The sequence below is a fragment of the Rhopalosiphum padi genome, chromosome 4, assembly GCF_020882245.1.
Source record: "Rhopalosiphum padi isolate XX-2018 chromosome 4, ASM2088224v1, whole genome shotgun sequence".
In the NCBI taxonomy this organism is placed as follows: Eukaryota; Metazoa; Arthropoda; class Insecta; order Hemiptera; family Aphididae; genus Rhopalosiphum; species Rhopalosiphum padi.
Genome location: NC_083600.1, coordinates 54,009,951 through 54,022,241, shown reverse-complemented (window position 1 = coordinate 54,022,241; position 12,291 = coordinate 54,009,951). Strand labels below are relative to the sequence as shown.

The 12,291-nt window shown below is 24.2% G+C and overlaps 1 protein-coding gene across 2 annotated transcripts in view; it reads left to right on the top strand.

The window, feature by feature from the left end:
- The first annotated feature begins 2,108 nt into the window (after positions 1 to 2,108).
- Positions 2,109 to 12,291, top strand: part of LOC132930331 (neurobeachin-like protein 1) — a 107,731-nt gene continuing 97,548 nt past the window's right edge. Inside the window, exons 1-27 of one of the 2 annotated variants that reach the window (XM_060996159.1) lie at positions 2,109 to 2,267; positions 3,028 to 3,231; positions 3,314 to 3,463; positions 3,550 to 3,757; positions 3,829 to 3,917; positions 4,061 to 4,120; positions 6,030 to 6,179; positions 6,310 to 6,522; positions 6,593 to 6,811; positions 7,107 to 7,216; positions 7,332 to 7,515; positions 7,593 to 7,692; positions 8,039 to 8,183; positions 8,252 to 8,416; positions 8,478 to 8,565; positions 8,657 to 8,761; positions 8,840 to 9,020; positions 9,080 to 9,267; positions 9,331 to 9,493; positions 9,598 to 9,731; positions 9,791 to 9,950; positions 10,017 to 10,267; positions 10,414 to 10,572; positions 10,636 to 10,807; positions 10,888 to 11,328; positions 11,792 to 12,030; positions 12,101 to 12,258. In XM_060996159.1, coding sequence (XP_060852142.1) covers positions 2,214 to 2,267; positions 3,028 to 3,231; positions 3,314 to 3,463; positions 3,550 to 3,757; positions 3,829 to 3,917; positions 4,061 to 4,120; positions 6,030 to 6,179; positions 6,310 to 6,522; positions 6,593 to 6,811; positions 7,107 to 7,216; positions 7,332 to 7,515; positions 7,593 to 7,692; positions 8,039 to 8,183; positions 8,252 to 8,416; positions 8,478 to 8,565; positions 8,657 to 8,761; positions 8,840 to 9,020; positions 9,080 to 9,267; positions 9,331 to 9,493; positions 9,598 to 9,731; positions 9,791 to 9,950; positions 10,017 to 10,267; positions 10,414 to 10,572; positions 10,636 to 10,807; positions 10,888 to 11,328; positions 11,792 to 12,030; positions 12,101 to 12,258 — 4,490 coding nt within the window. In that variant the 5' untranslated portion in view covers positions 2,109 to 2,213. The remainder of the gene's footprint in view (positions 2,268 to 3,027; positions 3,232 to 3,313; positions 3,464 to 3,549; positions 3,758 to 3,828; positions 3,918 to 4,060; positions 4,121 to 6,029; positions 6,180 to 6,309; positions 6,523 to 6,592; positions 6,812 to 7,106; positions 7,217 to 7,331; positions 7,516 to 7,592; positions 7,693 to 8,038; positions 8,184 to 8,251; positions 8,417 to 8,477; positions 8,566 to 8,656; positions 8,762 to 8,839; positions 9,021 to 9,079; positions 9,268 to 9,330; positions 9,494 to 9,597; positions 9,732 to 9,790; positions 9,951 to 10,016; positions 10,268 to 10,413; positions 10,573 to 10,635; positions 10,808 to 10,887; positions 11,329 to 11,791; positions 12,031 to 12,100; positions 12,259 to 12,291) is intronic. The other variant, XM_060996160.1, reaches the window with a different exon arrangement.

Below are 12,291 nucleotides of genomic sequence, written 5' to 3'. Positions count from 1 at the left end.
GACTGAAGATTAAATGAATAGCTATTTTCATAATATATTCCATGACCTATTTTCAATTCGTGGAAATGTTAATCTTCTCCGTACTGTTTCTGCTAGAAATACAGCATTATTTATATACGTCACACCCAACTATAGAAATTTCGAAAACGTCCAAGTTTTACACAGTAAACCAAGTCAAACAAAACGGACAACCAAAACCACATCAATTTATAATCGTGTATAATAAATAATATTGGGCTTTTTCAATTTTGTTAGGATACGATTAATTATTAATTGTATATTATGGCGAAAGAGAGTAAGATTTTTAAGAACAATTTTGTGTAATTTAAATACGTATTTCTAACTACTCGTTGCTACATTATAATAAATATAATAAATATAATACATATATATTATATTATAGTATTAAATATTAAAATTTATGATCGTCAGTATACTATTTGAATCTTATTAGCTTTTAGTTACTACTAACTTTCGTTTAAGAAAAATAAAAGCTATGTTTTTTGGAGTTCGCTACTAATCTGGTTGTTTACAATACGAACAAAGTGTTTTACTTAAGTTACTTAAGTACATAATAATATTTACACACTATAAGAATTACTGAGACATTTTAAATCTAACCATAAAAATGGGAACTGTTCAAACAAAATATTAACGTAGAAATATAGTTACAAATAATAACTTTCAAATTACAATGAGTGTAATCACTAATCAGTTACGAAACTACGAAACCAATAACAATAGCCAGAGAGACCTGATGAAGTGGTACAGTTTTAAAGTAATTATAACTAATAACCCAAGTAATTGTATACAGCTAGAGTAATTCACATTCACCAGGTATGCAATAGGTGTGCTACCTCCTAAAGGTTTTTCTTTAATAAATGATTTATTTAAATTCAATTTTTGAGTTTGACAATATAAAGTTAAGTTTATCAAAGGAGAACCACCTTTTTACTGTAAATTGTTAAGTAGATGGTAGGTACATAAGTATATTTGATTTTTACATATAAATCGAAATTCTAAAGAATAATTTTCAAGTTATTAAAGTTTATGTACCTACTTATTGAGTAGATACTGAGAATAAATAGTTTATGACAAAACTGTTAAGTTATGGCGGGGCTACAATGTTTTGAAAAATATAATAATTGTATTTATATTTTATATTAATATAAACTGCCAAATTAATATTATGTAAATATTGTTTAAAGAGTATTATAACTAATATCTAAGTAATTATACTAAATAGTATACTCATAACCCATATATATATATATTTGATGTAAAATCATTATTATTAGGGATTATTTTTCTAGGTATATTAAGTTTAATAATTTAGTAACTGCTCGTTTGACTGTTTGAATATTGATTCTTTAAAATTTACAAATACTGAAATACATAATCTGTTTAACAAGAAAATTATGACACTCATTAAAAAAAAAAGTTTGTATCACATTATTTTTTAATTAACAGTATTGCGATATTTTTTATAATTAGATATTCAAAAATACAAAGCTAAAAAATAATAACTATAATAATAATAATAATGAATTTTCAGAATACTGGTCTTATAATAATACAATTAGGTAGGAACCTATATTGTAATTACTTTATTCTCTTTAGTGATCTAAATATATTGAAATTAATTCTAATAATAAAATATATTGAAATAAAAAAAGAATACAATTTACTGTGTTTCTGTAATTGTCTTTAAATGTGTATAAGATTAAAAAATTTAATTTAATTCCTGAAGAAACTGTTATAAATAAACATTAACTTACAAATACCATAGAACTAATTTAAACTTGAATTGAAAATTTTTATATTTATACTAAAATACAACAAAATTTCAATGTTAATTAAACCAAAGATGTGAAATATATTAAATAATTTTAATGTTTTTAATTAATAATTATATATTATGTACGAGTTGATACTTGATAGAGCTTTCATTAATTTGTAACCAATAAGGCAATAACCAAACACCTTATATAGCCCACATTAATTGTCATCAGCATAATATGCCATATTTTGAGCAGTGAATAGTGATACTAAATTTTGTATGATAAGATGATGATAAAACTATTTTATTGATAACAGCATAAGTGATATCTAATATCTAGGAAAAATCAAAACATTAAAAGTAAACAAATAAGAGAAATACTCGTACATTTCAAAATGAGTGTTAAATCGAAAAGAAATAATTATTAACAAACATGGACTATAAGAAAGATGCAATATACACGTATTGGGTACAATACACTACCAAGGTATTTGTATACTTTATATTAGTATAACACAATTAGAATTTCGGTGTACAATTATTATTTGTTTGTAACAATACTATAGGTACAAGCTTATGTATACAATTAAGATAACTTTTACTATTTATTCAATTATAATCTTGGCTATAATTGACAAGTCATAGAATTCCAGTAAAAAAACGTGACCTAAATTTAAGTATAGACCTTTTATTAGTGATTGTCCAACAGCTGTTCACAGTAAATTCCTAAAATATAATTTCTTTTTTAAATTTTGTAAAATAGAATGTTGTTATTGAGTACAGTTTTAATTTGTTATTTTATTAAAAAATTAGACTTTAATTACAATTTATTATGAATCAGATATTTTCTAAAGTCCATGTATATTAGTTCTATGTAAGTATGTATTTTAATTTTTAGCTGAATAAAATGATCAAGATAAAATTTTTTCCATTTCTTATGGCTTTATATTTTTATTCTACATTGAAAAAAAATATGTCAGATTATTATAATGTATTGCTTTGAGATTTTAGTATAGTGAAATTTGATAGATCAATGGATCAATCTTGTTTCTTAATTCTTATTATGTATAATTAGTAATTTTATAACAAATTCTATAGGGTTACATTTCTTATTATTGTAACTATCACTATATGTGAATAAATCAAAAAATATTTAGCTCCAACATGATTAGTGTTAATTACTCTATATAATGAGTATAATGAAAAAATACTTGTAATTTACTAATATATATTTTTATATTTTTAAGAATGAAGAAGCTTCTTTTAGACAGTTTATAAGCGGATTTGTTGCAATATGGGAACCAAAATTAAATTTAAAATGGGTTAATACAGACATTTGTTTACCAACTACTATTGATCCTGAAGCGGGTCCTTCTTTATCTAGACTACCTGATGAATTACTACCAGCAATTGCAAAATTTTTGTATATCGCTAAGGATAATACTGAAAAAGTAATTTATAAATTATTATATGACCTAATATATATTTCATATATGTTTTTGAAAGGTTTTAACTTTTTTTTTTGTCTTTCAGAATGAATTATCCAACCAAAACATTATTGAGGCGGAGTATTTAATTCGTTGTTTAATTGTGATTAGCAGAAATTTTTATAACATCCCATTATTGACGTCATGTGATTATATTAAAGAAAGCACATCTGTTGCTACACACTTTATTCACAAAGTAAATGAATCTTGCCGTATGCTGACAAGTGCATTTTTTTATAATGTTAAATAACTGTAATACTTCAATATTTTTAATATTTGTAGCTTACTTCTACTGATCAACAATATGATGAATCTACAAAGTCTTCATTATTATCGTTTTGTCATTCACTTTGCCATTTTCTGGAATGTCTGTATGATCCATACCAAATATGGCGTTGTTTCGATTCCTCTCAAATGAAAGATTTAGATATGTCCAAACTTCAATACCCTCCTTCTATGCTACATGTAGAAGTTGTTCCTTTTATTTTTGGTATGTTTAATTTATATGCAATCTAAGTATTTATGTTCATCTTGTTAATGATTATATTAATTTAATTTCAGATTGTTTCGAAACAAATTTAGCAGTTAAACATCCATTGTTAGCTGCAGAACTTTTAGATGTATTTGGAGCAATAGTTTGCGGGTCTCAAGTAAATATTTAGATTAATATAAAAATTCTGGGTATTATGTATATTAAGCTTATGGGATTATAAAACATAATTTACGTGAATGTTTATTTGTACTTTGTAGACCTATTCTTTTATATTTATTGTTTACTGTTTATTGGTATTAGTTACTTCCTCCTCAGAACATAGAAAATGGTCAATATTCTGTCATTAATTGTAATGCATTGGTGAGTGGGCTTTGGTGATTTAAATGCATTGAGAAACAAATGGCAATGAAAATTTAATGCATAATTTAATAACACTGCTTATCATTTTAGCTAAATAATGGAAATAAATTTCATTCCAAGATTTGCTATTATATTTTAAACTAACATTACAAAGTTTTTCTTATTAAATCTATGATATATTTTGATGAAATTTTTTAGAATGGAAACTTTTATTTTATAATTTCTGTTTTTGAATTGAATTGTGTATAATATGTTCATCTAATTAAGCACTTGCATATTTGAACAGTTAAAACAATTATTAAAAAAAATTAATTGTTTTTTGTATTAAAAAAAGTTAAATTTAACATTGCTTTATATTTGCTTTGCTTGAATTTTAACTAAAATTTATTATATATGTACATATTAACTTTTATTTTAATACATTTTATTAAAAGTTTGTTAATTATGTTTTTTATTTGTAATAATTTAATACATAATATACTTACTAAATATTATGAATAAATACAATCATTAAAAGAAAGATTTTAACTTAATTAGCAAGTGGACTAAGTGTATTCTATATAAAAGATGCCATGCATGAATTTGTTCTGTCTCTGTCTTACAAACATACAATATAACAAATTTGCACTCGTCAGAACAAATTTAGTGTTGTTAACAAAAGTGAAATACAAAATTTAAAAGTAAGAATATTATCTAGATCAATCTCATGGTATTTAATTGTTGTTATAATTTTAAAGTAAGAATACTTTAGAACATTTTAGAATTTTAAAATGTAGTGAGATGTCCTAGATAATTTTTTTACCTTTAAGTTTAATAGATAATAGGTTAATTTATTTTAATAATTAAACTAAAACTAAATAGCTAGAAACACAAAATTAGTTTTACTTAAAATAAATTGTTTATGTTATTAGTTATTATCTATGTTTGTAAGATAGAAAAAAACAAATGTGAATTCAGTGTCCTTTTAATATATATTTTCATCAGAATTATATTAATTTATTATTCTATCAATAATAGAAAATAATATTAACTATCAAGTACATTTTGGTTGGAATAGGAAATATTCTATATTTTATCTACTGGAATAACCATAGGTACATAATCTAAATATTATGTATAAATTATAGTTATTTAATTTATTTTTCATAATTTAATTATTAATAATGCTTGAACAGTATAATATCTTTAAATTTTAAATTTGTTTTCCAACATTTCTCTGGTATCCAATTTTAATGATTTAGATCAGCGGTTCCCAACCTTATTAATTGTACAGATCACCAATTTAAAAAAAAATCTTTGAGGCCTACAAACTAGGTATATAATAATATTATTTTAAGTAAATGCGTTATTAATGTTAATATTACATGGTCCACAGCTCAGTTAACACTACTCGCGGTCCACAGGTTAGGGACTGCTGATTTAGATAGTAATAACTAATAAATAATAATTGATCTTAATATATATGCTTATATAATAATGTATGTGAGTATTGAGTGTTAACAACAGCTTACCTTGTGTTAAATTCTTGAAACATTTTACTTGATCAATTGATTATTATATACAAAAATTTTTTAATTATATTCCTTAAATAATTTTTATTGAAATTGATATAGTAAATTGGCTTACAATAATTAATGTCCATTCTCTATATTAAATTTTTAGTACCTAGAGTATAGACTAGTTCAAAACCTTCATATTTTATCGTAAATGTTTTATTTTTATAAAAAAAAACTACAAATTATTCGTGTTATTCTGCATGTTTATTTTTTAGTTATTTTTAATTTACTATACAAATTGACAACTGCACTTGTACTATTGTACTTTTTAGTTTAAATATTAAAATAGATTTTTTTTATTATTATTTAATTTTAGCTTATACCTTAATATATTTATTAATCTTGTATTTTAGCATAATGCACTTCGAGGAGTAAGTCCTCCAACATGTACTCTAATTATGAAAGTAATATCAGATAAAAACATTCCGTTAGTGGTGAAAACTACAGCTTTGCGATGTTTTGTAACTGTCACACAAGTAATGATTCAATTTCCTCCACATCAAGTAAGCTTAGTATTTAATAAAGCTATATATACATGTAATGTGCCATGTTCAGAATTGTACATAGCGTGTATTATAGTTTATTTATAAATATGTGTCTACTAAATTCTTATTAATCTAATATATAATTTAGTGTCAATTGGATGTGTCTACACAAATGGAGTGTTTAAGAGATACTTTAAAAGAATGTATAGCATTTGAAATAAATGAGCCTCTGGTCTTAAGCGTGATTAAAGCTATTGGACAGTCAATAGAGTTATCTGGATCTAATGCTGAAAAAATTAGAGGATATGTTGTTGAGTGTAAATTATTGGAAATCATTTTGGATATACTTAATAAATTTGAGGTGATTAATTTATTATTAGGTACTAATAATATTTTTATTAAATATTTATTTTTAATTATTTATATTTAAGGTTGATATAGAAATAGACGATGTAGTAAAATGTGTTGAAACAGTTTCTTTAATTCTTCGTATGTCAAATGAAGCAAAAATGCAGATGTTAAGTATAAATGGCTATGAAAAAATATTTGAATTTGTAGGAAAACAAGCAAATAAAAGTCAACCGTTATTAAAAGCTATAATTTCCATTGCTACGGAAAATACAGACAAAACATTAGATCAAAATTTAGAGGTAACGTTTTTTAATTAACTATTATAGCTTTTCTTAAACTGTAGTCTGCGGCTCCTTGGTGGTCTGTAATACTGATATCAGGGCTCAATCAGTAGTTCTGACTTGGGCATATGATATGAGATATTTGTAAAAAAAAAAAGGTATTGAAAAGGAAGTCAGTGGGATCTGTGATTTCTAAAAGTCTTTCACTAGGAGTCCGTATTTTACATAAATATAAGAACTGCTGCACTATTATATAAATACAATATGTTATTACCTAATAATTTAAAAATGGTTTTTTTTTAACTTGTAATAGAATGCTCAGATGATAGTACCATTGGTTGAATGGTTACCTACTCTTGATGAAATGGATCAAGTTTGGTTAGCAAGTATTATATTTAATTTGTGTACAACAAATTTACAAAGGTAAAATTATTGTTTTACAAATATATTCTCTTAAGTAAATTAATAATATTTATAATAAGTTAAATTTTACTAAAACAGGTAATTAATTTATTATTATTATTTTTTTTATACTTAGTAAATGTCAATCTTCCGTCTGTAAAGTTATTGATTCAGTATGTACATGTTTGGAAAACTGTAATCAGTTAGCTCAAAAAACTGTCCATCAGCTATTGAAACTTATTGAAAATTTGGCTTCACATTCCATTTCAACATCTGAACTGAAAAAGATTTTTTTATTAATGAGAGACAAAGATGAACCTGTAAGTTTTTTTTAAATTTCGATTTTAATTAATATTTTGAGCTTAGGCTAAAAATTATGTATATTTTATTTGTTTAGTTTCCATACATCACTCAAATGCTTGGAACATTATCAGAAGTTGCTTATTGTACATATGATTATAGCTGCAAAGTTTTTTTTGATATTCAAAAAGATCGAGGTATACACTACACTTTTTTTTTCAAATTCACTATAGTTTTAAGTTTCAATTAAAATAATTTTTATCAAAATTAAAAATAATGTGAACAACCATATTGTAGATATTTATATTTTATTACTTAATAATAATAATAATTAATATTATTGCTAAAGTTAAATATTATTTACAAATAACTTAGAAAAAATTTAAGTTTTTGACTGAAAATTAAATTTAGACAGAATTGAAAATTCTTCATTTATTTCTAATAAGTATTTTTTGTTCTTAAAGAAGTTGACACAATTTATTAATAATATAAAAATAAATAAATATTTTATTAATTTAATAATTGTATGTTTTTAATTAACAGAAGGTATTATACTTGATGAATTAAAAAAATGGCCTGGACCGATGAATGGCTTAACCTTTCATTGTTGGTTACGTTTGGATAATGTTAGTTTTCATCATTGTACTAGTACATATGGCTTAGCTTCTTACAGACGTCAACTATTACAGTAAGATATAAAAATTTATAGTTTAATATATGCAGTATTTTTAAGTGCATATTATAACTTCTGTTTAGCTTGTTAACCAATTCAAATACAGGATTAGAAATTTTTATTGGATCGGATTGGACCCTCGTTGTTGGAATGAATACAAAAAAAGAATTTTTTACTGTTACTGCTCGAGATTTTAGATTTGTAGAAAATCGTTGGTATTGTATAGATGTTAGCTATAGTCCATCAAAGTAAGAATGTAATACTTGGCATTATTCAATCACTAAATTTAACAATGTTATTTTATTTTAGGAGACCTTTTGGGCATAATCAAATTTCAATTTATATCGATGGTGTGCAAAATATTAGTGCTCCTGCCAAATTTACGCCATTAACTGATGTAATATACCTATTAATTTAACAGTTATATTTTACGTATGTTTGTTCATTTGCTAATAGATTTTAAAAACATAATTTGTTTTAATTTTTAGCAATTTCAAAAATGTTCCATTGGCACTTTCCTTCCTCGTATGCAAAAATCTATTGATACTCAACCTCAAGTGGATCGAGGAATTTTACCATCATTTATTAGTCAAGTAATATTTTTAGAATTAGTTTTTATTAAAAATATAATGTACAATTTGTTATAGTATGTAATATATATTATTTCTTAGGTACCAAATTATTTACTTATGAGAGGATCAAGTGCTATGGATCCATATGTCAAAGACTTTCCCCCTGGCATGCAAGATTCTTTGTATGGTTGTTCTATGTGCCTTAAAGGTCAACTAGGTCCAATTTGTTTGTTCCCTGAATATTTATCAGTTCAACAGATTAAATCTATATACGACTTAGGTATATACAAACCTTACAAAATGTTTATATTTTTATAAATGTATTAATAATTGTTTTAGGTCCTAATTATTCTTCACTTAATACAATGGACGATTCCACATGTGATATATTAGGACTGTTTAATAGATCAATATTTTACTTTAGTCCTACAGCTGCTTCTAGCCGTGATACTGCTCTAGATTTAAGTCAAAAAAACAAAATCAATGCACGTCTTACAGCAGCTGTTAACAAATGTTCACCTATACAAGTACTTCAAAAATATATTATTTTTTTTTTTTATTGATGATAAAAATAATATTATGTTATTTAGGATGTAATAAATATGATTGGAGGTCTATGTGTTTTGTTTCCAATTTTGGAAAGCCAAGTGTTAAATGAAAATGAACATCTAGGTTTATTATCATTGGATCACACAAACACAGAAGTTTCTTTAGATTTAGATGATGTTTCATCTCTTCGTTCATACTCTCTAGGTATGTAACTAAATTACTGGATTTCTTTTTTAATATTTTAGTTTATAAAATATAACAATTATTTATCTAGGTGTTTATTATATAATATGATATTTAATTTTTAGATGAAAGACTTGAGCTACATCCAATAGGCTTATTACTTATTTTAATTAAAAATCTCATGAAAGGAAATGTTGTTGGACAAGAACAACTTTTAAGAAAAAATGGCATACCGATTTTAGGAGAATTACTTACAAAAGTAAATAATATTTGTTTAAATATTAAAATGTGTTTTTATATATTTTTAATTTGTTATAGGTACCTTCAGATAAGATTGATTTGCATATGTTAGAAGCAATGCAATTATTTATGGAATCATTACAGGAAATTTCTAACATACAACTATTAAGGGCGTTTTATCAACACATACTTTTTAATTTTTCTATTTGGTGTCGATGCTCTTTTAACGTGCAAATTGGTAATAGTTTTTTAAACATTAACTACCTAATTGGTTTTTTTTACATTAAGAACGTTCATTTTTTAGGTGTTGTCAAGATAATATATATGTTGATAAAAAATGATCGTAAATCATTTCGAAAACGATTTGGTGTTCAATTTTTTTTAGATACTATAAGAACTTATTATACTACATGTGATGTATTATCAGTTAATCATATTACAGTGCTTAGAACATCTTTACTGGATATTGTTCGATTTTATATTTTAAAAGATGTTAATATATCAGATGTAGATATAATTGTTCGATATCTTATAACATGTAGATCAGAAACAATGGTAATTATTTATTTTTATTTTTAATATTTCATATATTTTTTTTTGAACTGAACTTTTTGTTTAAATAAAAATAAATGTTATGTATTAGTATCACTGATAAATATTAGATTAATTAATTAATTAATTTTATATTATATTAATTTTAGGTAATAGAACTATTAGATATATTGATAAAACAATTAGAAAATGAATCATGTAAAGATCAATTATTTTTATTAATGTATGAACCTCAAACTGCTGAAATTTTGTACTGCATTTTAATTGAAAAGTCTATTAGTATGTTAGCAAAATATAGAGTTTTAAAGGTATTTTTCATTTTGTATAAATTAGTGTTAAAACAAAAAAATTATTTATGTTTTTGATTTTAGCTTTTGACAATAATACTTAAAACAAAGTATGTATATGAAAGGCAGAAGTGTAATTTACGATTACAAAACTCTGGTTATGGGTTATATCCTGGCCTTATATCATTGCTACCAGATTTTCAGAATTTATCAATGGAAGTCACTTTAATGATGTTTGATCAAGTTGTATTAACAGGTATATTCTTATATTCTTACATCTAATTTAGTGGTGATTAATACATGATTCAATTGTTATGTAATTTTCTAATTTTTTAGATTCAATATGTACTTATCCAGCAATTTTATCAATTCTTCACCGTCTAGCTTATGAAGATATTGAAATAAAACTAGAAGTAGCTCGAAAGTTATTAGCAATGATTTACATGAATCCAAATGCAGCTAAAGCATTTGCTAAACAATCCGGTTGGCAAGATTGTGTAACGCGGCTTTTAGTACACCGTTTAGCTGAAGGGAAAACATCACACAACAAAGATCTAATGAGTTTTGAAGAAAACGATGTTACAAAAGTTTACAAGAAACTAACAAGATGGAGTTCATATCCCAATATTTTAAAAACCAAGCATTTGTCTTTAAAAAGATGGAATTCTATGTTTGAATTTAAAGAAGAGTTTTCTGATAATGCAATTTGCGAAAGTTCCATATCAGCAGTAAAAAATTTTACAGATGCTGCTAATTTTATTGAAAATGAAATCAAAGGTAGTTATTGTTATTTTAAATAAATTATTTATTATGGCAAATTATACAGATATTAATTTATAGTTTGTAATAACCATTAAGGTTACTTACTTAATGACAATGTACACTTGATATCTTTTGTACAGCAGAATAATTACCTACTTTTTTCTCCTCCTTTTTTTATGTCAAAAAATGTATTATATAATATTATTTATTTTATTATAATATTAAAATTATTAAATATTAATAATTTAAATTATTGATGTTGTAGTATCAGAAAAAATTGTTTAACATTTGATATTTTTATTAAAAATTAATGACCATGCATATATCTGGGGAGTTAAAACTTTTATATATATTTAGATCATTTAAAAAATCTCTTCATTCAGTATATAAAGTAATTTAACTGATAAATTGAGTATTTCTCAAATCAGTAAGTACTGAACAAACGGTATTAAAATCTATATTATTTATATTTTTTTAGGTGTTGCTGGATCTGTATCAGCAGTTGTTGTTGACAATCTTCAGTATGCTTCAGAAAATCTAAGTTCTGCTGTGAATACTGTTGGTTTGGTTGTTAGTGACAATATTCAAATTGCATCTGATAATCTAGCACATGCCATGAACAGTGTTAGTGGTAATATTCATTCAGCTACTAGTAATTTATCATTTGCTGTTACATCAGCATACTCAATGTTTAAACAAAAAACCACTGAAATTCAAGTAAAATAATTGAAATTTTTTGTTTATATTGTGTAATAATTATAATTTATAACATATGTCAATTGTTAAGGAAATCGGAGAAAGCGCAAAAGAACGAATAAAAAAGTATGCAATGTATTCACCTCATTCGGATAGAAATACCATTGATGAAGATAAAGCTCAATTAATGACAAAACAATTATTAGTTGAGTTGGGTCTTGATATAGATTCTTACAGTATGAGTAATAGGTTTGTATTTAAAAATATATAATTTAGATATCT